At 55.8% G+C, this 22,097-nt stretch overlaps 1 protein-coding gene and 1 long non-coding RNA gene across 7 annotated transcripts; one reads left to right on the top strand and one right to left on the bottom strand.

The window, feature by feature from the left end:
• Positions 1 to 460: 460 nt before the first annotated feature.
• Positions 461 to 7,729, bottom strand: NOTUM (notum, palmitoleoyl-protein carboxylesterase). Of its 4 annotated transcripts, none has more exons than XM_027518661.1 (11): positions 7,334 to 7,729; positions 6,135 to 6,187; positions 5,957 to 6,052; positions 5,379 to 5,439; positions 5,066 to 5,124; positions 4,558 to 4,762; positions 3,700 to 3,891; positions 3,473 to 3,573; positions 2,755 to 2,902; positions 1,491 to 1,538; positions 461 to 1,259 (listed from the first exon to the last, which is right to left on the bottom strand). In XM_027518661.1, the coding sequence occupies exons 1-11, from the start codon at positions 7,663 to 7,665 to the stop codon at positions 953 to 955; spliced, it is 1,602 nt and encodes a 533-aa protein (XP_027374462.1). In that variant the 5' UTR covers positions 7,666 to 7,729; the 3' UTR covers positions 461 to 952. The 4 variants fall into 4 exon arrangements, with proteins under 4 accessions (XP_027374462.1, XP_027374463.1, XP_027374464.1 ...); XM_027518662.1 differs by having other exon boundaries at positions 4,657 to 4,762; positions 7,334 to 7,728; XM_027518663.1 differs by having other exon boundaries at positions 4,558 to 4,660; positions 7,334 to 7,727.
• A 6,685-nt stretch (positions 7,730 to 14,414) lies between these two features.
• Positions 14,415 to 16,644, top strand: LOC113877564. Of its 3 annotated transcripts, none has more exons than XR_003506764.1 (3): positions 14,415 to 14,878; positions 15,166 to 16,419; positions 16,515 to 16,644. It is a non-coding gene; the product is annotated as an uncharacterized LOC113877564 (long non-coding RNA). The 3 variants fall into 3 exon arrangements; XR_003506766.1 differs by having other exon boundaries at positions 14,418 to 15,333; positions 16,322 to 16,419; XR_003506765.1 differs by having other exon boundaries at positions 14,419 to 15,429; positions 16,322 to 16,419.
• The last annotated feature ends 5,453 nt before the right edge of the window (positions 16,645 to 22,097 follow it).

Below are 22,097 nucleotides of genomic sequence, written 5' to 3'. Positions count from 1 at the left end.
AGGGAGAATTTTCACCCTCCAAAATTCTGCCTCTTTCAAATTCTGGACCATGTGCATGTGTGATGTTGTGAAAATAAATATAATACAAACTTCAAAGAATGTGCTAGCTGGGTAGGGAGTGTTTTGTGATGAAGTTTTGAAAGTGGAGGTTGCTGTTGGAGACACAGCACTGTTGATGTACAAATGCCGAGTCGTGCCCCTAGAAATGGAGGAGGTGTGGCGTGAATGTCACCCCAAGATCAAAATAAAGAGGAAAGGGAGCTTCAAACCATGCTGGGGGCTTGTCTGAGACAGGCCCGTTACTGCTGTGTGTGGAAAGGATGAACAGAAGGAGCAGGGGTTGGAAAAGGCCCCGGAGTCCCTCTCAGCTTCTCCCTGCTGCCCGGGGTTTGTAGGGGTCCGGGTCAGGTAGGGGTGTGAAGCAGCCAAAGTACCCCCTCAAATAAACACGTCTCCAGGGTGAGGCTCTTTTGTTATCTTTTCTTCATTATTTAAAAAAAATATGTTACAAAACAATATCATTCACTATATATTTCTTGCTTATTTTTCTTTTTTAAAAAAATTAATAAAAAAGTCACTTTATAAAATAATACAAAAGGGCAGGAGAGGCTGGGGAGCTGGGCTGGGGGAGTATGCCTTCTGGGCTGGAGGCTGAGGAATCCAGTGCTTCTGGCTCCCTACCGTGGGTTGGAGGTGGAGGGAGTATGGGGCGGTTAGGAATGAGGCGATGGGGATGGGGGGTGTCAGGAGGGCGGGGCAGGAGGGGGCCAAGGACCACAGCCAGGCTGATGGCAGGTCCACCATCTCTGGCTGGGGCCCCTCAGAGGCAGTAGGAGAGAGACAGTGAAGGTTGCCAAGGGAGGGCGTCCAGACCCAGGGTGGGGATGGCAGGGGCCCTGCGGTCCTAGGAGGGCAGGAGGGCCTGGAGGGGAGATGGCCGGGGCGAAGGGCCCTAGCTTCCGCTGCTCAGCATCCCCAGCAGTTTACTGGGCTCCAGGCCCTGCTGCTGTGCTACCGTCTGCACGTCGAAGCCCATGTGCATCAGGAACTGGGCCACATTCATCTCCTGCCCCGTGAACTGGTCCCGGATGGTGGGGCATGAGGGGTTGCAGTGGGGCCAGGGGCAGCTGTCCACCAGGTGGATGGGGCAGCCCTTCAGGGGGGCTTTGTTGGCCTTGTGGCTGTCGTGGAGGCTTCGGTCCCAGCAGTGCAGCGCCCGGGGCAGCGAGGTCCCCTTCACTTGGACGTCTGTCCAGTGGCTGCAGACAGAAACCCAGGTTGGGGATCACTCGGGTGTGGCCAAAGCAGGGGACGGCATTGCCACCACTGAGTTCTTGCCACACAGCTAGTTGTGCAAGTGGTTTTGAAAACCCTCAGAAGAAGCCAGAGCTGGGGAGGCTGGTGGGGAGGCCTGCTGGGGATGGGGGCGTTGCAGATGTCTGGATTGAGAGCCATGGATAAAAGCTGTTCTGGGGCCAGGGGGCACTGACCTTCGGATGATGATCTCGTGAGAGAGGCAGGCGGGGGCAAAGCTGGCCCTGTTAGGAAGAAGGCAACCTGTGAGCAACCACATCACACCTCAGCTCCTTCCCCACCCCAAAGCGCATAGGTCACAGCTCCTCTCCTGGGAGGCTGTCCCCTACCTGGCTCCTACTTCCCTCCTGCTGCTTGCTGTGTTGGCCAGTGGCTCCCCCTACGCCTTATCCCCACCAGCTCCCAGGTGCCCTATTAACCCCTGTCCCTTTCTGCCTCCAAATCCTGCTCAGAGTAGGGGCTCTGCTGGACAGGTGAATATTTGTTTTTTTAATAGACTTTAGTTTTTCACAGAAGCTTTATGTTCACATTGAAATTGAATGGAAGACATAGATTCTTTTTCATCCCCTGCTCTTATCCATTCACAGCCTCCTCCATCATGAATATCCCCCACCAGTTGGTATGTTTGTTACAATCAATGAACCTAGATGACACATTATCACCACCCAGAGTCTGTAGTTTACATCAGGGTTCATCCTTGGAGTTGTACTGTCTATGAATCTGGACAACCGTATAATGACACATGGGCTTCCCTGGTGGCTTAGATGATAAAGAATCTGCCTATATGAAGGAGACCAGGCTTCAATCCCTGGCTTGTGAAGGTCCGAGGGAGACGGGAATAGCTACTACTCCAGTATTCTTGCCTGGAGAATTCCATGCACAGAGGAGCCTGGTAGGCTACATGTCGCAGTCGGACATGACTGAGCGGCTAACGCTACTACGACTGCAGTGACATGTGTCCACCGTTGTACCATACAGAGCAGTTCCTCAGCCCTAAACATCTACTGTTCTCCACCTATTTATACCTCTCTCTCCCAACCCCTGGCCACCACTGATCTTTTTACTGTGTCCATAGTTTTGCCTTTTCCAGGATGTCATAGGGGCTTCCCAGGTGGCACACTGGTAAAGAATTCGCCTGCCAATGCAGGAGATGCAAAAGACTTGGGTTCGATGTCACAGAGTTGGAATCACACCACATGTGGCCTTTTCAGACTGGCTTCTTTCACTTGGTAACATGCATTTACAGTTCCTCCTCTTTTCGCGGCTTAGTTGCTCACTCCTCTCTAGCACTGGGTAGTACCCCTTTGTCTACATTGACCACAGTTTATCACCTCAAGGACCCCTGGGTTGCTTCCTGTTTTCCATCTTTGCGGCCTCTCTTTTCAAGTCAAGTGGTTTACTATGTATCTGGGGGGCCAAGTGGGGTCCCCACACACTCACGGCACATCCTTGAGTGTGTTCCGCAGCTCACGGCCCAGGTTCTGGATGTACAGCCATTGGCCCTCCTGCACTGGCTGCCCCGTGAGGTGCACATTGTCCACAGTCAGCTGGGCCTCGTCAAACAGCCACTGCACCACGAACACCGGGCCTGGGGGGATGGCTCAGCTGGGCCTCGCCTCGGAGCTCTGCCCCCCACCCCAGGCTCCAGGGGCAGAGGCCAAAGCCAGCTCCACAGCAGGCTTACAGCCCAGCCAGGCCCTGGCTGCAGAGTGCTGGCGACTAGTCCCCCTGGCACGCTGCCTTGAAGAGGTGCCTCGTTCCCTCCTCCCACCTTGGCCTGGCTCCAAGGACTCCACTTTGACCAAAACATGGCGATTATGTTGCTTCGAGTGTGGTGCTGGCGAGGGACAGCCAAGGCCCCACGCAGGGACAGCACTGGGATTCAACTCCAAGGCACGTTCCTCACCGTGGGTGTGGTCAGCGTAACCAACCATCCTAGTTTGCTTTGAACTGAGTGGACTTTTAGTGCTAAAACTGAGAAAGTCCTGGCCAGGCTCAGATGACTTTGTCAACCCTTCTTGGGTGTGGCAATGGTCTCTGAGCTTAGCCTCTAAGGACTGGACTCCAGGCTGGGTTTCCAGCAGACACAGAAAGGCTGGACACCCACCGCCAAACCCCACCCAGCCCCCCCCCCCCACCTCCCTGCGTGCCCACTCACAGCGCAGAGTTGGGTAGACTTTGTAGCCAAAGAAGCAGTTCCATTCCTCGCCCTCCTTGAACTGGCGCCGACAGCGCTCCGGGACCACCCCGTTCCAGTACCTAGGCCACACACTGCAGGTTAGGCTGCTCTCCCCCCTCCCACCCAGCCCCCACGAGCTCCTCCACCCCCTGATGCCACCCAATCCCAGGCCCTCTGCACAGAATGGGCCCTCCCTCCCGGGGCACCTGATGCCCCGGCGGATGGCCTCTGTGGGCGCGCAGGTGATGGTGTCGATGCAGTCTGTGCGGCGGTACTGCTTGTTGTCCAGGAACCAGCCGGAGTCAGCCAGGCCCCGCACCTGGATGGCTGGATAGCCCAGCTCCTCCAGCTGCTCGGCCACGCGGTCCACGTTCAGCAGCACCCCCGTGCCCCCCGCACTGCAGGGAAGGTGGGAGGTCAAGCCGGGCAGATTGAGGAAGGACACTCACCCACCAGGCCTGCCCAGCCCCAGCCCATTCCCCAGGGCACAGGGAGCCAAGAGCATTCTGAGCTGCCACCACGTTCTGGGTTCGTGTGTAAGGCCCCTGGGCCCTTCCAGGTCTTGGAGGCAGAGAAGGGCTGGCAGAGCTCCAGGCACTGACACAGAGCTAAGTGTCGGGTCATCTCACTTCCTCCCACCCCTTCTTCCCTCCCCCCCTTCTCACTCTCTGACTCAGTTCCCTTATCTGAAAATGAAGGTGAACTCTGTGGTCCAGGCCCCTCTGTCCATTCCTTAGACAACCCCTGAGTCCCCTACTGGGATACAAGCCCACTGGGATACAATGAAGTGATCTTGCCTACAGGGACCCCAGCCCTTGGCGGTGCATTGGTCCACAGCTAGCCCCTAGTCAACTGCCTAGGTCACTGTGATCCAAAGCCTCCCTCACACCCAACAACCACGGAGGCAGAAGCGTCTGTGGGACAGCTTCCAGCCACATGGCATTCGGGAGCCAAACCTCAGAGATGCCCCATGTTGCTGAGCCTCCTGGCCATGCGTCTGCCCTGGCTCAGCCCCATCTTCTCCCTTCCATCCACACTCCCACCCCAGCCCCTGCCCAGCCCACCTGCTCCCTGCCAGCAGCAGCACCTTGGCCCCACTCAGCCCTTTGCCCAGGAGCTCTCGCACAACCTCCCGGATGATGAGGGTGCCCATGAAGGCGTACTCATCTGCACAGAGAAGGAGAGCTGGCTTCAAGTGGTGGCCTGGACAGCCAGTCCTCCCATCCCCAGGTTGGAAGGAGGTCAGGTATAGCTGGGTGTCTGGAGGGTCTTCCACAGGATGGGAACAGGGGCAGGGGTAGATTGAAGGAAGGTGGGTCAGGTACACAAGACTGTGCTGGGGGCCCTTCCTCGGGGAACACCTAGGAGTGAGGAACCCCCTCCCCCAGTGTCAGGCCAGCCATGGACAAGCCAGGCAGTGGGCGCTGGGGGCGTGCACCCTGGGACACACTATCGAAGGGTTAGAGGGAGTCACAAGGCTGAATGTCTGTATTTCCCCACAAGTGCTGTCCTCCCTGCCCTGCCTCTGTGGGGGTGTGGGGGAGGGGGTGGAGGGGAAGGCATGGGACTCACTCTTCTCAGACTTGGATGAAGCCCCACTCCACACATCGCTGGAGCAGTAGGGGATGAAGCTGTGACACATGGATGGTGTGAGCCTGCCATGCTCCTCTGTTGCCCGAGGACCCCAGGAAGGATCACCCTCCTCGGGAAGGACTCCTGAGGACAGGACCTCCCTAGGAAGGACCTCTCCCAGGACCAGATCCCCTTAAGGACAGGATCCCCCAGGATGGACTTCCCCTAAGAACCTCTTAGGAAGGAGCCCCCAGAAAGGACCCCCAAGACAGGACTCCCCTCCCCCAGAAAGGATCTTCTGGCTCCCTCTTACACCATGTTGGCGTTCCACCAGTGGGGGTTCTCCTCTGGCTGGGAGGACAGGATCCCTGTGCCTGTGACAGGGAAGAACAGAGGCAGTAGGTCTTTTTGGTGGGAGCAGGGCATGCAGGCAGGGGTGAAGACTACAGGAAGGTAAGCGGATGTAGAGGGATCCTACCAAGCTCCAGCAAGGAGGTGGGTGGTGACACCCACCTGAACTAAGGTTGCCGGGGAAGTGGGGAATGGATGGGTTTAGTTACTCCAAGGAGTCTCCATGACCAGGATGCCCAGCCGGGCTGTGACTTTTGGACATGACCCTCAACCTCCCCCCCTTCCACCAGCTACTTTGACCAGGGACCAGCTCTGTACTGTGTAGCCAGGGTGAGCCCTGGGAAGTTACCTGTGGAATAAGAATGAAATGTTAGAGTGAATGTTCCCTAATCTTGGTGGGGTGGGGGACGGATGGGGTGGGGCCTCTCTGGGGATCTAGGGAATGAAGGAGAAGAGGCTTCTTCCAGGACTTCCAATTATGAGCCCCTTTCCCTTCCCCTCGCCTCCTGGGGATTCCTCGGCAAACCCTGGCGCGCTGACCTGTGCGAGTGCGGGGCCAGTCCTTGGAGCTCATGAGACGCCGCATGGTGTCATATCGGGAGTCGCAGTTCTCCCGGTTGAAGCAGTACCAGCCTCCTGCGGGCACAGCCCACAACCTCAGGGTCCAGTGCCGAGGGGACCCTCCTCTTGCCCCGCTGCATCCGCACCTGAGACTCACCTTCCAGAAAGAGTAGCCATCGCCGGCTGCCCTTGGATTCCTTCAGGTAGTAGCTGCAAGGGAAGTGAGTGGAGTGGGTGGTCATGGCGGGGGGTAGGGGGGACGGCGAGCGGGGGCTGCAGGGTCCAGCTCGGGGAGATAGGGGTCATTCCACCTGTCGCCGGGCACGCGCCGGCCGCACGGGGGCGCCAGCGGACAGGCCCCCGAAGAGCGCGCCCGGCCGGGCCAGCGGCGGTCAGTCCCGGGAGGTGGCGCTCGCGAGGCGGGGAAGGGCGGCGAGGGGCTGTGTGGTCCGTGGAAAATCCCCACGGCCCGCCCCGCGCGGGACCCGCTGTAACCCCGGCGCAGGCGGCCAGGCGGGGTGGGGGGTGGGGTCTTCGCCAGGGCTCCAGATCCTCCTGGGATGCGCAGTGGAGCTTGGAGAGTGAAAAGCACTCTCGAGGGTGCGTGGGGCAGGGGGACGGGGTCGCACAGGCGGGCGTGGAGGGGCCCGGGCGCCATCGAAGCGGCGTCGCATCCTTCCTACCAAGGTCGGACCTAACGTCGTGTTCCTCAGGCTGTGCAGTCACTTGAGGGCATGGGCAGCCCTAACCCCTCCCCAACCCTCAGCCTCGCATCCTTCCTTTATCTGCTAGGGGCTGGAGAGGGGGTGAATGCCGCACCCCAGGTCCTTCTGTCCCACCTGCGCCCCCTGTCTATTCCTCCGGCTGGCTGGATCTCTGGCAGTCCCAGCAGCAGCCCGGAGCAGACGGGGCGAGTTGAGCTGGGATGGGGGTGGAGGTGCGGACGGCAGGCGTCTCTCCGCCCCGCTGTGTCACCTCCTCTTGCTGGAGTCAGGGCCACTCGCGGACTGCCATCTCCCCGCCCAGGGAACGAAGAACGCGAGCACAGGGACTGGGTACCGGTGGCCGAGGGGTCAGTGCCCGGGGCTGGCCCAGGACCAACGCTGCCCCAACCCCCGCGCAGCTAGTCGCCTAGCAGGGCCCTACCCGGAGCCAGCGCCTCCGAGGCCCGACGGGAGCCCTTTCCCTTGTGGGCGACCACCGCTGCGGCCAGCAAGGACGGTCCAATGCAGGCTCCGTGCGTCTGAGCGGGGACAGGGAGGCGGGTGGTGCGCACCCGCTGGCGACCAGGCAGCCGGCGGTCCCGGGGCCACCGACGGGGGCTCGCTGGTCGCGGCGGGCGGGTGCAGGCCTTACCCGGCCGGGCTGCCGTCGTTGCAGGTCACCGACGTGTTGAGCAGGAGGTGCAGGCGCAGGTCTTCGTTGAGCTGCTGCGCCGAGCAGGGGTACAGGGACTGCGCCAGGCTCTTGACCTGTGCCATGAAGCTGTCCATGTTGCCCTCCACGGCCGTGAAGTCCAGAGGGAAGCTCTCCACCGGTTGCCCGGCTGCCGGGGCCGCCTCGGCCCGCGGCGGGGGCGGCGGCGGGGGTGGCTGCTGGCCTCGGCGCCGCCAGGTCTTCCTGCCCTCGCCGCCCCCGGCCCAGTGCAGAAGGCCCAGCAGCAGAAGCACGCGCACCCCTCGGCCCATGGCCGCACCGCTCGGGCCCGCGGCCACCTGCGGAGAGCAGGAGGCGTTGAGGCGGCGCGGCGGCGAGGGCGCCAGGCCGGGGGCGCCCGGGCCGCGGCGCGCCAGCCGCGCCTGCTCGCTCGCCCCGCTCCCCGCGTTGGGCCCGGCCGAGGAGGCGCGGGCGGCTCGGCGTCGAGGCTCTCGGGGCCGGGCGCCGTCGGCCTGGGCAGCTGGGACTCCGCGCGCGGCCGGCCGAGGGCAGCGCAGGGTCTGGGTGCGCTGGCTCCGGCCCGCGCCAATGAGCGGCGGGGGCCGAGCCTGGGCGTAGTTTGCGGGGGCCGCGGCGGCCCGGGTGCCCGCGCGTTAGATGTGCCGCCGCCGCCGCCGCCCGGGCTCGGCGGAGGGGGAGGGGGCCGCGCTCGCTCTTTTCTTGGCGGAGGCATCGCCTTTTCTTCCCAAACCGCAAGCCTGACGGAGGGGCCTGGACTACCCCGCCGCGGCCGCCGGAGGCGCTCCCGGCCCGGCTCCGTGGGGGGCAGCGCGGCCCGGCAGCCCCGGCGGCTCATTCACCGCGGCCAGCCCGGCGCCGCCGCCCCCGCCCCCGGGCGGCTGGAAGGGGCGGCGCACGGGGGCCAGCGGGGAAGGAGCGGGGTTTTTCCGCACGGGGGGGAGCTCGGTTGGCCACGCGGCGGGTCGGCCCGACGGGCTGGGGGCGCAAGGGGAGCGCTCACCTGAGCCGCCGGGGGCCCTTCGCTCCCGCCGCCCAGGCCCAGAGCAGCGGCGGACGACTGGCACCCCGGTCGGCAGTCCCCACCCCGAACCGGCCCGGAGTCCCGCGCTCACCGCGGCCCGCGCGGGCGGCCCCGCGGCCCCGGCTCCTTGGCGTCGCTCGCCCAGCGCCAGCCCGCTGTACGCCCGGCTCGGCTGCCTCCCCTCTGGCGCTGGCGCGGAGCCGCCCGGGACTTTTATCCAGCGGGGCCCCCGGGATCAAAGCGACGGCGGACACAGGGCTCCGCGCCGAGGGGCCGGCAGCAGAGGCGCCGGGGCCTCCCGGAGGAGCGGACAGGTGTGGCGCGAGGCCCCGGCGCCCTCGGCGACCTGCCGGAGGGACTGGGCGCCGCAGCACGGCGCCACGGGGGAGTCGCCCTGTCCCGCGCCTGGGTGGACAGATTCTGGGCGGCCCTCGGAGGCAGTGGGTGCAGAGCGGGCGCCGCCACTTTCCGAGGTCGGTGGGCCTCGGGGTGACGTCCTGGTTCCTCCCCGCGTGTTCTCTGGCTTTGCATCCCGAGCCAGGGACCCCTAAGAACCTCTCCCCGCCCCAGCCGACACCGGGGCGTGGGCCAAGATGGAAGAGCTCCCGGCTTGGTCTCTGTTCAGTGACCTCCGGGCAATAAAGTGTACCTGCCCCTTCGTCTCACCTTCCCAGCGCACCTCACTGGGGACAGAAGGAGAGTTCTCAGAATCCAAAATGGGGTGTGTGTGTGGGGGGAAGCTGCTTACTTAGGAGCTTGTTCCGGGCTGCGTGGACAGACAAAAGAAAAAAAGGGGGATTTATTTGCCCTACACACAACACACACTAAGCACCATAGACAGCTTTGGTAGAAAGACCTCTCATTCCCCTCCCAGCCACAGCTTCGCAGATGTCATTAAGCCGTTCCAAAGATAAGAAATAGACCTTGCCTTTCGGGACAGGGGTCTAGAGCTGGGGCACAGCTTCCTGAGCTCCCTCCTGAGTTGGGGCAGTAGGGAAGCTGTGTCCTCAGGGAGGCAAGCACCTGCAGCCCCTCTGAGGCAGGAGAAGAGAGGTTGCCAGAGCCTCTGGCCACACCAGGGACCACTGCCCCTGCCTTCCCCTCCTGCCCTGTTGGCCCCGAGCACTGTCCTCCTCAGCAGTCCCTGGGCTGGGTAATGAGCTGTGGGGTAAACAGTTACCACACCCACCCCGCGCACACACACACAGCAGGCTGCTTCAGCGGTCTCTCAGAAGACACAGTGAGAGACCAGACAGGGCCCTTGAGAGCTTCTCTGTGAGGCTGAAACTGTAACTTCAACCTCGAAGCCTTGTATCAGGCTGAGGTGCCCCAGAGGTCAGCCTTGGCTGGAATCACGCAATGGAGAAGAGGGCAGACTGTGACAGAGGGCCTCCCCACAAGCACCCATAGGGCAGCTGGGCACCCATTTTCCTGCTGAGGGGACCAGAGACTCAGAAGTGCTAGCGGAAGAGCTGAGTGTGAGCTCTGTTCATTCAAAAACCCACGCTTGCCACACTGCGGTTGTCAGGTCAGTATACAGGCCCTCCATAGGACTGGCCAGAGGCAGGCACTTCAAAGGCAGATTGCCCCATTTGAAGGTGTTCCTAGGCATTGGGGAGAACGAGCCCCAGGAACCTTCTCCGTCTAAGAGTCTGTTATTCTAAGTCCCAGGCAGGGAAATACTGCTTCCAGCCGGATGGCAGGATTGCATAGAGTTCTGCTTCACACGGACCTGGCTCTGAGCCATTTCCTGGCAGGAGATCCTGGGCAAGCTCCATGACCTCTCTGTGTGCCTCTGTTTCCTCTTCTTTAAAGCGGAGCAACGACCGTACCTCCATCAGAGGGCTGTTGTGGGATTACGGGAGCCCATGCGTGAAAGTGCTCAGCGCTGCGGGAATGGCAGTTACGACTGCCAATGGAATTCCAGTGTGAGGGGGGAGCTTGCATGCTGCACTCGCTGGCATTGCTGTAATGAGATTTAGCCTGCACTTTGACCAAAACGAGTTCCTGTTTGCTTTATTCAACACTACTAGCAGTATTGAAGAGCCTTCCCCAGAACTTGCCTGTCCTTCCGTGTCTCTGCCTTTCCCACATCCTCTTCTTTAAAGCTTTAGACCCCGGACCCCAACTCTTGGGGGCAACAGCTCCTGAGAGCCTTCTGGAGCTGTTCATACCCCCTTCTCCTCTCGACTCTCACAGACTGGCTCTGTTCCCTCAAGGGCCAGCTTTACCTTCTGCACCTCGGACTCCTCCAATTCAGTCTTCAGCTCCCAAAATCTGGGAGGGAGATTCCCAGGACAGCAGGTTGGCCTCAGTTTCCAGGCTGCCTGCACTCAGCCTAGAGGCCGCCGTGTCCCTGACACGTGGGAGGAAAGGGATCCTGGACTGAACAGTGGAAGTTCAGATAACACCTCACACCCACTAGGATGGCTGTGATAAAAAAATATGGAAAGCAGGGAATTCCCTGGGAGTCCAGTGGTTATGACGCACTCAGTGCTTTCACCGCCAAGGATCGGGATCAATTCCTGGTCAGGGAACTAAGATCCAGCAAGCCATGTGGTGCAGCCAAAACAAAAACAAACAAAGGAAAACATTGAAAACAACAAGCATTGGTGTGGGTATGGAGACACTAGAGCCCATGCATTGCTGGCAGGAATACAAAAGAGTATAGCTGCTATGGAAACAGTTTGGTGGCTGTGCAGTAAGTTACATACAAAATTATCACATGGCTCAGCAATTCCACGCCTAGGTACAATCCCAAGAGAGATGAAAACAGGTGTTCAAACAAAAGCCTAACCATCACTGTTCACAGAAGCAGTACTCACTGTAGCCAAAAGGGGGAAACAGCCCAATGTCCATAATGAATAAAATATGGTCCATCCACACAATGGACTATTATTCAGCCACGAAAAGGAACAAAGTACTGACACGTGCTTCAACATAGATGAACCTTAAAAACAATAAGGCAAGTGAAATAAGCTGGAAACAAAAGGCCAAGTATCTTATGATTCCATTTACATGAAATATCCAGAGTAACCAAATCAATAAAGAAAAAAGGCCTTTCTTGCTCAATCCTGTCTTAACTCTTTGTGACTCCATGGACTGTAGCCCTGCCAAGCTCCTCTGTCCATGGAATTCTCCAGGCAAGAATACTAGAGTAGGTAGCCATTCCCTTCTCCAGGGGATCTTCCCGACCCAGTGATTGAACTCTGATCTCTTGCATTGCAGCCAGATTCTTTACCTTCTGAGCTACCAGGGAATCCCATAGGGATAGAAAAGCAGACTGTTAATTTCCAGGGGACAGGGAGGAGCAGGGAGTGACTGCTAAAGGGTACAGGGCTTCTTTTTGGGATGATGAAAATGTTCTAAAATTGACTGTGGTGATGGTTGCACAACACTGTGAATGTACTAAATGCCGTGGGATTGTGCACCTTAAGGGTTTTTTTGTTTGCTTTTGTTTTGGTTTTGGTTGTGCTGGATGTGCAATGCAGCGCATGGTCTCTTCCTTTCAGCACTTGGGCTTTCTCCAGGTGCGGCCCACGGGGTCTTCTCTAGTTGTGGTGCATGGGCTTAGTTGCCCGGTGGCATGTGGGATCTGAGTTCCCCGACCAGGAATTGAACCCATGTCCCCTGCTTTGGAAGGCAGATTCTTAACCATGGACCACCAGGAAAGTCCCTAAAGTGGTTCTATATTATGAATTTTACCTAAAAAAACCCCAAAACCAAACACCTAAGGGTCTGACCAGTGGTGGTCAGCAGGCTGGGCCTGAAGCACCAGGTAACTGGCAGGGAAGGAGGGTAGGTGAGTGAATGTGGTAGGCTGGTCCCACCCTGGAGATTCAGTTGGGACATGGGATGTACATGCCACTATTCACTTATTAGACAGATGTCTATGGTGACCCACACAATAACAGATGTAGCCGTGGGGCTGAGAGCCTACATCTGCCCCTGCTGGGCCTGCACCTGGTTCTCTGAACCTCAGGCTTATTATCTGTAGGGTGGGAACGAGAATACTACCTGCCTTCCAGGGTCATAGGAGCATGAAATGGGGCGGGACTTGTATAGGCCAGTGAGCACGTGATCAGTGATGGTTGTTGCTCCCCAGTGGATGCCAACCATTCTTCAGGAACCAAGGCAGACTGCGGTCCTGGGCACAGGGGGTTTGTGTGATGTCTGGAGGGCTGACACTCAAGCTTGAGGAGGAAAAGCGGGAACAATAGCCCATGGACACCAGATACGCTGGACGTGGGACTCATGCTTCTGCCAACCCTGCCCCAAACCATTGCCATGTCCAGGTAGTTTCTGCATCATTCCTGTCTCTTGGCTTCCTGGTTCCCGTTCAGGTGGGCAATAGGTGCTTCTAGCCAAGCTTAGATCCTATGCATGCCCAGGTGCAAGGAGGCCTAGGAAAATGAGAGCCCAGAGGGGAGCCTCTGCCTCTTTTGAAGTGCCATCTTTAGATATGGGATGGGGGTTCAGGGGCTGGCCCTTTGGGGAGGAAGTTTTAGGGGAGGGAACACAGAAGGAACTGATGAGACTGGTCCACGTGTGGCATGCGTGCACGCTCAGCCACTTCAGTCGTGTCTGACCCTGTGTGACCCTATGGACTGGAGTGTGCCAGGCTCCTCTTTCTATGGGATTTTCCAAGGCAAGAATACTGGAGTGGGTTGCCAAGCCCTCCTCCAGGGGATCTTCCTGACTCAGGGATCTAACCTGTGGCGTCTCCTGCGTCTTCTCCATCGCAGGTAAATTCTTTATTACTGAGCCACACCGGAAGCCCTGTCCATATGCGTCCACATGTGCCTAGTTTCTGGGAAGGGGGCATCAGAGATGGAACATTTTGGGAAACAAGAGCTAGAGCCCGAGTTGGGGTAGGCTTGGGGTCCCTGCTGGCCAGCAGGCCCTGGGGAGGAATGTATGGTGGGGGGCAGTCAGTGGTGCAGGGGATCCCACCTGCTGGACTGGGCCTTCAGGGTCTCAGGATGTCCATAGGCTCCAGACTCAGTGTCCTTACCAGGACTTGGGTCGTCCCCGTATCACATAGCCAGCTTCCTCCTGGGGATCCCCAGGGCCCTGAGCCCAGGGCTCCAACAGCACAAGGCTGCTCTGGGCTGCAGCTGCTGCCTGCCGTCTGGGGCCCAGCTGTTCCCTGCTGGCCTCAGCCGCCCCGCCTTGCACAACCACCTGGGCGGCTCTGCATCCCAGCTGCTGGCCTCTGAGGCCCAAGAGGGCAGGAAAGTGGGGCAGACCACCACACCCCCCACCAGTGGCTTGCCCTGAATGGAGCCCCTACTCCCCAGCCAGCCAAGAGCCCACAGCTAGCTTTGAGCTGTGGGAGGGGCCTCAAGTTGAGGTCACGCAATCACAGAACTTGAATCTGCTTGGTTTCCCCGACCCCCAGCTCTCCATCAGCAGAAACCCCCTTCGGTTCACATCCTGGGGCCTTGATGAGAAAAGCCCATCCCCTGGAGCCGTCTGGTACAGGGTCTGGGGCCACCTGGTCAGTTCCAGGCCTTTACAAACAACTCTGAGGCATGATGTTAGAAGTTGTCCTCTCCTGTTTGCAGGTGGCCGTTTGCAGGCCCGGCCTGAGCAGCCTTGGGGTCACCTGCAGAAAGGACCCATACGCCCCTCACCATAGGAATGGGAGCATGTGGGAATCAGAGCTCCCTTTACTTAGGGGTGAGAGCCTCTAGGGCTGAAGGAGGAAGCTGAGTACCAGATGTGCCTGTCACTCTGCCGCAAGCCCCGCCCTCCCATGCCTGTGAACAGAGGACTGGTAGAGTTTTCTGGCCCCAGGTTTGACCCCAGCCCACCCTCCCCACACAGCCCCACCTGGCTGGTGGGCGATCCTGGCTGAAGGACTCTCCTGGATGCCAACCCACAGCTGACCTGGGCTAACTATGGAGTGTCAGGGTCCACCGGGGTCCCCCTGGGACCAGCCACATTCCAAAGCTGAGGGGAGGAAGGTGATGGGGATGGGAGGGGCTTCCTACACATCTGTGGAGATGGGGCTTCTTGGGGGTGTCACCAGAGCATCTGCAAAGTGCCAGGGCATGCTCCTCACTATATAGATGAGAGGGTGAGGGGGAGGTCAGGCTGCCCCAGGCCTGTGGAGAGGGCCAGAGACAGCTCCTCCTTAGTTTTCCCAGCTGCTGGCTCTGCTGAGCCCTAATGAGCTCCAGTCGGCTGGTCCCCATCCGAGCAGCCTGCTGGTCCTCAGCGCTGGCTGCAATAGCGGCTGCAGGCCATGTGACCTTCGGCCCTCCCTCCCTCTCACCCTGTGATCCGCACGTGGCCTCTGGGGAGGCAGAAACAAACCCTCAGATCTGCCACTGGGAACCTTTCAGCGCCAGCGACTTCAAAGGGGGCAGCAGGGCGGCGGGGGCGGCGGATGCTTTTCTTAAAGAGCTACACCACTTTTTAATTCAAAGCAGATTCTGGGAACAGCTGTCAAGCCACTGCCTGGGAGGGACGAGGAGGTGAGGAGGAGCAGGAAGGTGGCTTCCCTGTCCTCTCCAAATCCCACCGTGTTTGCTTATAGAACTGGCTAGAGGGCGGGGCGTTGGGGACTATGCTGAGCACTTTCCTCGCACCATCTTGCAGAAGCACCACCACCCTCCACCCAGGAGTCAGGATCCACTTCTCAGAGGAGGACACTGAGGGCCCAGCAAGCTCCTGAATCAAGGGTGTTGATTCTTCTGCTAGCCGGTGGCAGCTTAGAAACGGAACTAATTTCATGAAATTAACAGTGTGATCTCCTTTCCAGGTGTGAGTAGGAGCCGAGATTCTTACCTGTTCAGGTGTCTGCCTGGCCTGGAGGTCACCAACTGAGACCAGATGTGGGGCAGCTCCATGCATGGTGGTGGGGGCGTGGGGGTCCCTGACGATCTCACATGCACTCACCGGAGCCCTGTCCCAGGCTTGTCTGCTGGGGGTAAGGGGGCAGATGATGGAAACAGCTGCTCAAGGGACTCCACAATGTGAGGTCACGAGTGGACAGAAAACGAGAAAACCAGGCAGAGGGCAGCAGGTGGGAAACTGTCAGGGAAGCCCCCCAGCAGGTGACCTGTGGGCATCTCCTTTCTGATGGGAGGGAGCTGAGGAAAGGCCTGGAGAATGGGCTGAGCGGGTGGCCATGAGGTGGAGAGTGCTGAGGGTGGACAGCAGGCCACCATCAGGAACTCACATTTTTTTTTTCCTTTGGCAGTGGAAAGCCTTAATGATAATACAGATAATCACCCAGAGTATCTATGTTGGAAGGTGGATTTTAAACTTACTAAATTTAAATTGTAATTTTACTACAATTATATCTGTCTATATATATCTTTATATATATTTTAAATGCATTCAGCTGGAGTGTAAACACAGCGTGAGGCAGGGCTGAGCCTCCCCAGGTCCAGCTCAGAGGAGCCTCAGAAGCCACTTGCTCTGAGAATGAGCCACAACTTTCCCAAAGAGACAGGTGGAAGGAGCTTCAGTCCCCAGGTCAGCCCAGCCAGGGGCTTTTAAACCTTAACCTACAACCTGAAGTTCTAAGAGAACTAGTTTGGGACATTGTTTCTTTGGAAAATACAGCCTTGGTCCCATCAGGGGCACTGGGGAAAATAACCCCTATTACTGCCCCCTCACCCCAGCATTCAGGTGGGTCCTGGGCCAATGTTGAAGGGAGTCTGGGCAGCTTGGGGTAAGGACTCTGGCCTCACCTTCTGACCTGGCTCAAGATTTCCCACAGACACTGAGTAGAATCGCTGCCTGTGATGTTTGTCTGGCTCACCTGCACTGAGCCTCCACCTCCCTGGGCCTAGCTTTACAGATGAAGAATAGAGGCCCGGGCAGCCAGGAGATGTCAAAGCTCTGCTTGGTGCAGGTAGGGGAGCCTGGACCCCAAGCCCTGACCACTGTCTAACCTATATAACATCCAGGACTTTGTGCTCTGGATGTACCATACGGTGGAGTGGAGCAGAGTTAGACGAGGTTCCAGAGTGAGTCATACAGGCTGCAGAGAAGACAACAAATGAAGGTATGTTCTGTGTTACCTGCTGTGTAAGAAGGAAGGAGAGAATCTGCATCTGTGTCCACTTAGCTTCTGATACATGCATACGCTCATCTTTGCAGAAAAACAGGAGGGCTACCGCAGAACTGGAAGATTACTTCCTATGTGAGTGACAGTCGGAGTGATGAAGAGGGAGTGACCCTTTTCTGGCTATGTGTCATTTTATATTTATAACTTTTGAATAAAATAATATTTAACTCAAATAAATGAATATTTTCCATAATCAAAATATAATATTAAATAGAAAAAGAATGAAAAAGACCCTAAAATTCAGTAATAAATTATTTTTTGACTCATTTATTGTATATCAAATCAACATAACCACACAGAAAAAAGAGAATTCAAATAGCTTTGAACACCATATTCTGAATTTCAGTGTGATATATTCTGAGGACAAAAATAATTACAAAGAGATCTTGAGATTTCCTTAGTAGGTTTGGTTAGTAGCAGGATTGTTATAGTAATTTCAAAGCTATTTGGAGGGCATTTTGGAACAGAGTAAATTAATAAATATGTTGATGCTGCTGAAAAAGGGTTCTTACTGTGGATAAGGGTTTATTTGGTTGTGCCTTTTTTTTTTTGAGATTGAAAATGGTTGAATATTGACAAATTCATACAGTTCAGTTCAGTAGCTCAGTCATGTCCGTCTCTTTGCGACCCCATGGACTGCAGCACGCCAGACCTCCCTGTCCATCACCAACTCCTGGAGTCCACCCAAACCCATGTCCATTGAGTCCGTGATACCATCCAGCCATCTCATCCTCTGTCATCCCCTTCTCCTCCTGCATCAGGGTCTTTTCAAATGAGTCAGCTCTTTGCATCAGGTGGCCAAAGTATTGGAGTTTCAGCTTCAACATCAGTCCTTCCAAAGAACACTCAGAACTGATCTCCTTTAGGATGGACTGGTTGGATCCCCTTGCAGTCCAGGGGACTCTCAAGAGTCTTCTCCAACACCACAGTTCAAAAGCATCAATTCTTCTGTGCTCAGCGTTTTTTATAGTCCAACTCTCACATCCATACATGACTAGATGGACCTTTGTTGGTAAAGTAATGTCTCTGCTTTCTAATATGCTGTCTAGGTTGGTCATAACTTTCCTTCCAGGGAGTAAGCGTCTTTTAATTTCATGGCTGCAGTCACCATCTGCAGTGATTTTGGAGCCCCCCAAAATAAAATCAGCCACTGTTTCCATTGTTTCCCATCTATCTGCCATGAGGTGATGGGACCAGATGCCATGATCTTAAGTTTTCTGAATGTTGAGCTTTAAGCCAACTTTTTCACTCTCCTCTTTCACTTTCATCAAGAGGCTCTTTAGTTCTTCTTCACTTTCTGCCATTAGGGTGGTGTCATCTGCATATCTGAGGTTATTGATATTTCTCCCGGCAACCTTGATTCCAACTTGTGCTTCATCCAGCCCAGCATTTCTCATGATGTATGTACTCTGCATATAAGTGAAATCAGCAGGGTGACAATATACAGCCTTGACGTACTCCTTTTCCTATTTGGAACCAGTCTGTCATACAATTCAGCCAAGTATAAATATGAAAGGAGGAAAGAAGAGGAAGACTAAAGGGTGGTGAATTCAGGATGCCTGCTCTGTCTCCTAGGGGGCCTACAAAGCAGAGGCATCCCAGTAGCAATGAACATGCTCAACTCCAGACCTTGGTTGCTAAATCCCACTCCCCTCTAACAGGGATTAGGGCTTCCTTGGGAAATGGCATTCAGGGCTGGGGCAGGGACATCCTGGGTGAGCTTAAGACACCTTCTTGCGGCTGAAGTGAGGAAGTGCTCAGAGAACAACAGAAACGTCAAAAAGATGCAGGAAAGGTGTGAGTATTATAGGTGACTGCAGAGTAGCTCGGATTGTTGTATCAATTACAGATCTCCCAATGTTGTATCATAGTTTGGTGGTGAAATAAGAGTGGCCCTTCTTCAGAAATACATACTGAGGTATTTAGTGGCAAAGGTGTACAATGTCCCCACTTACTCTCAGATGGTTTCAGAAAAAAAAAAGATATATATACACATAGCGACAGAGAAAAAATATACATAGAGAGAAATGATAATGATGAAGCAAATGGGCAGCATGTAAACAAGCGGTGTGTCTAGGAGGCATGCATGCAGGAGTTAGTTTCTGTACTGTTCTTGCAACTTCTAAGTTTGAAATAATATGAAAATAAAAAGTAACTGTCCTCCCCTCCCCAAACAAGCACAGGAGCCAGCTTGAACGGAGGGTCTAACTGGTCAAATGTGGATCAAATTTTAGCATCAAAAGAATAACTGAATGAAGGAAAAGAATCTATGTGTTCATATTAACATTTAGGAATTTAAAAAAATTCTTAATCAGAAAATGCCTGTTAAATATAGAGGGAATGATAAGGTTGGAAGACTGTGATTTTGCACCATAAATGTAATGATGGATTCAGGCAAGGAGTATCAATTGGTGCTAAAACCACTGGGTCAGTGGTTCTTAGAAAAACATCATATTTGTGCTCTCAAAGAATTACCTCCACACACAGCTTATTCAGTTTACAAGGGACCTGGAATGGGGAGGTTCAATCTTTGCATCCTTACTAATGGGACAAACTGAAATCCTGGAGCTCCTGAGAGGCTGTCATCTATACTGCCTCACTGCCCTGAATGTTTAACTCCAGGAAAAGATCATGCAGATCCAGCCTGTGGGCTCTAAAATATGTGAATGTCATGAAAAATAGAAACAAAACGAAAAACAGAGGCACTGTGGTTATTATTATTTTTGGCTGTGCCACACAGCTTGTGGGATCTTAATTCCCTAACCAGGGATCAAACCCATGCCCTCAGCAGTGAAAGCGCAGAGTCCTAACCACTGGACCACCAGGGAATTCCCAGGACTGTGGTAGATTAAAGGAGTGTAAACAGGCCCAACAACCAAATGCAATGTGACAACCAGCTATAAAGGACAATTTTGGGACAAGGGAAATTCTAACGTGGACTGTGTAGATATATCATTAGATAATACCATTATATCCATGTTTGTTGCATGTGGTGACAGGTTATGATTAAACAGGAGAAGGTCCTAGTTCTTAGGAGGAGCTGCTGCAGTATTTGGGGAGAAAGGGCCTAGATAGCATCAACTTACTTTCTTTTTTAACAATACTCATTTATTTGGCTGTGTTGGGTCTTAATTGCGTCATTTGGGATCTTTTGTTGTGGCACATGGGCTCCAGAGCATGTAGGCTCAGTGACTGCAGTGCTCAGTAGCATGTGGGATCTTAGTTTGCTGATGAGGGAGTGAACCTGCGTCCCTTGCATTTCAAGGTGGATTCTTTAACCACTGGCCCACCAGAGAAGTCCCTCATCAACTTACTTTAAAATATAAATACGTATGCACATATTAACACACAGAGAAAAAGCCAAACACTGTCATTTCCATAATGGTATCATACAACATGCAGCCTTTGGGGACCAGCTTTTTATTTTTTTTCGCCACATGAAGCAGCATGCAGAATTCCCCAACCAGGGATAGAATCTGCACCCTCTGCAGTGGAAGTATGGAGTCTCAATCACTGGACCACCAAGAAATTCCAGGACCAGCTCTTTTCACTCAGCGTGACTCACCCAGGTTGCAGTCAGTATTCATTCCCTTGATTTCTGAGCAGTACTCCGTGTGTGGATGTGCCGCATTGTTGAAGGACATTTAACTGCATTCCAGCTTTTGACTATTAGATAAAGCTGCTATGAATGTTAATGTACAGATATGTCATTTTTTTTAATGGCAAATTTGGGAAGAAAAAATAAGAGCTGCAAAAAGAAGCTGAACTATGAGCACCAAGAAAGGACTCCCCTTTAGGACCTTGCATGCTTCCCAAAGATAATCTTTGACCCCACAGTCATCTCTGTGACCTCTGTTGTGATCACACTCTCAAGGCTGTAACCAGACCCCCTGTAGGAGGCCTTGAGGCCATGAGGGAAGGTGCCAAGTTGCAGTGAGGAGCTCAGGAAGGCAAGCCCAAGGAGGCAGCCTCCTCATGAAGCAAATGGAAGAGTTCTAATGGAGGAGTTCTGACTCAGGCTTGTGAGTTCTAATCCGTGGCAAACTTGCCTCGAAACAGGTGAGGGTCCTTCCTGCTGTGGTGAGGAGCTGCTATGTCAAGCCTGAATTTTTGCCCCTGGCCTGAAATTATCCCTTGTCCCAGGGGAGCCTCTGCTGGGCGTTTCCAGCCTCTGGAGGCTTCTCAAGCTGTTCCAGCATCAAGAGGTCGGCTCCAGGGCTTGCTTCATGGATGCCTCACAGACTCTGTTCTGTCATGCTTGGTCTTCAAAAGGTCACACCCAGCCAGGCAACTAAGGGAAGCAGGTCGGCTCTGTCTCTCCCATCTCCTAATGCCAGCACCAGGACACAGACCCCATGGAGCATGGGGCACCCTGATCTGCCTGGTGGGCAGCAGCAACCGGAGAAAGCACATGTGGGGGGACTGCACATACGTTTGTCTCCTCAATACTCATTCCTCTCACAGATGTTTGCAGAATTCCCGCCCCATGTGAAACTCTGGTCTGCGTGCCTGCCAGTGGATAGCCAGGCAGACAGGGCTGCCCTGCGTGGAGACAGCCAGTAAACAAGTGAGCAGGCACGAAAGGCCTGTCCCAGCAGATGGGGCTCTGAGGAAACCAGGCAGTACTGAAGAGGCCAGGTTGGGGGCAACCAGGGACCCAGCTGCCACAGAACTGCATGTGGGGCCTTGGTGGGCTGAAGGGTGGGTTAGAGAGCTTGCAGGCAGTGATCAGAAGTGCCCCCCCCAGGAGTCTGCTCCAAGGTCTTGTGTACTCAGCTACACATGGATGGTGTGACCCATGCGAGCAGGTGGGAAGGGGAGGGTCAGGTCAACTGAAGCTGACTCTGAGCCAGAAAACTTCTCTGCCCTGTATCCTGTGCAGCTCCTCTCCCCAGAGGGGACTGGCTGATAGTGACCAATGTGTGGGCTGGGTGAGGCACTGAGGTTGCACAGTCAGTCCAATAGGACTGTAAGGCAAACAGGGAAGGGTGGCCCTGGAGCTGTGGCTACCCTGAAGCTTTCCCGTTTTCTCGCATACACATGCTGTCAGTATGAGGCTGCTGGTGAGATGGATGTGTCAGCTACACGAAGGCGCGTTGCAGCACCCACTCCTGAGAGGTGGCAGGATCCACATGCCCCTCCTCCCCGTACCTTCCACTGACTTGGGCAGCTGGAATCAGAGGACAAATTCTGTCACAGGACAGAGTGAGAGCACGGAGAGTCAGAATGCTCGTCGCAGATTTTCACCGAATCTGCTCTCTGATTTGGAGTTTCTGGCGGGCTCTTCCCCAAAGCTGCTCCCAGACTTTCACACCACCCCTCGGCCGGCAGGCATTCACTCCACAGAGGTGCGGGAGCCTGGCTTCACCCCTAGGGACCACAGGGGACAGGAAAGGGGGCAGTGGGACCCAAAACGGGCCGGAGGGGATAGGGAGCCCAGGGCACCCCAAGCCCGGACCCAGGGCCACGTGGCCCGGCTGGTGTGACCGTGGTCAGGTGTCGGGCGCGCGCTCCGGGGTCGGGGGGGGGGGGGGCTACCAAAAGCGTCGGGGGCGTGGCCACGCAGGGGCGGACTCAGAGGCGCGCTGGCCCCGCCCCATCCCAGGCCCCGCCCC

This window comes from Bos indicus x Bos taurus, chromosome 19, assembly GCF_003369695.1.
Source record: "Bos indicus x Bos taurus breed Angus x Brahman F1 hybrid chromosome 19, Bos_hybrid_MaternalHap_v2.0, whole genome shotgun sequence".
NCBI classification, from domain to species: domain Eukaryota; kingdom Metazoa; phylum Chordata; class Mammalia; order Artiodactyla; family Bovidae; genus Bos; species Bos indicus x Bos taurus.
This window is presented reverse-complemented; position numbering and strand designations above follow the sequence as displayed.

Excerpts from the sequence above, each read along its gene's own strand:
- NOTUM (XM_027518661.1), bottom strand. The coding sequence starts at position 7,665 with ATGGGCCGAGGGGTGCGCGTGCTTCTGCTGCTGGGCCTTCTGCACTGG. Across the intron at positions 5,440-5,956 it reads CTGGCCCCGCACTCGCACAG|GCACAGGGATCCTGTCCTCC; the intron begins GTCAGCGCGCCA and ends TCCCTGTCACAG. Across the intron at positions 2,903-3,472 it reads AGTCTACCCAACTCTGCGCT|GCCCGGTGTTCGTGGTGCAG; the intron begins GTGAGTGGGCAC and ends CCATCCCCCCAG.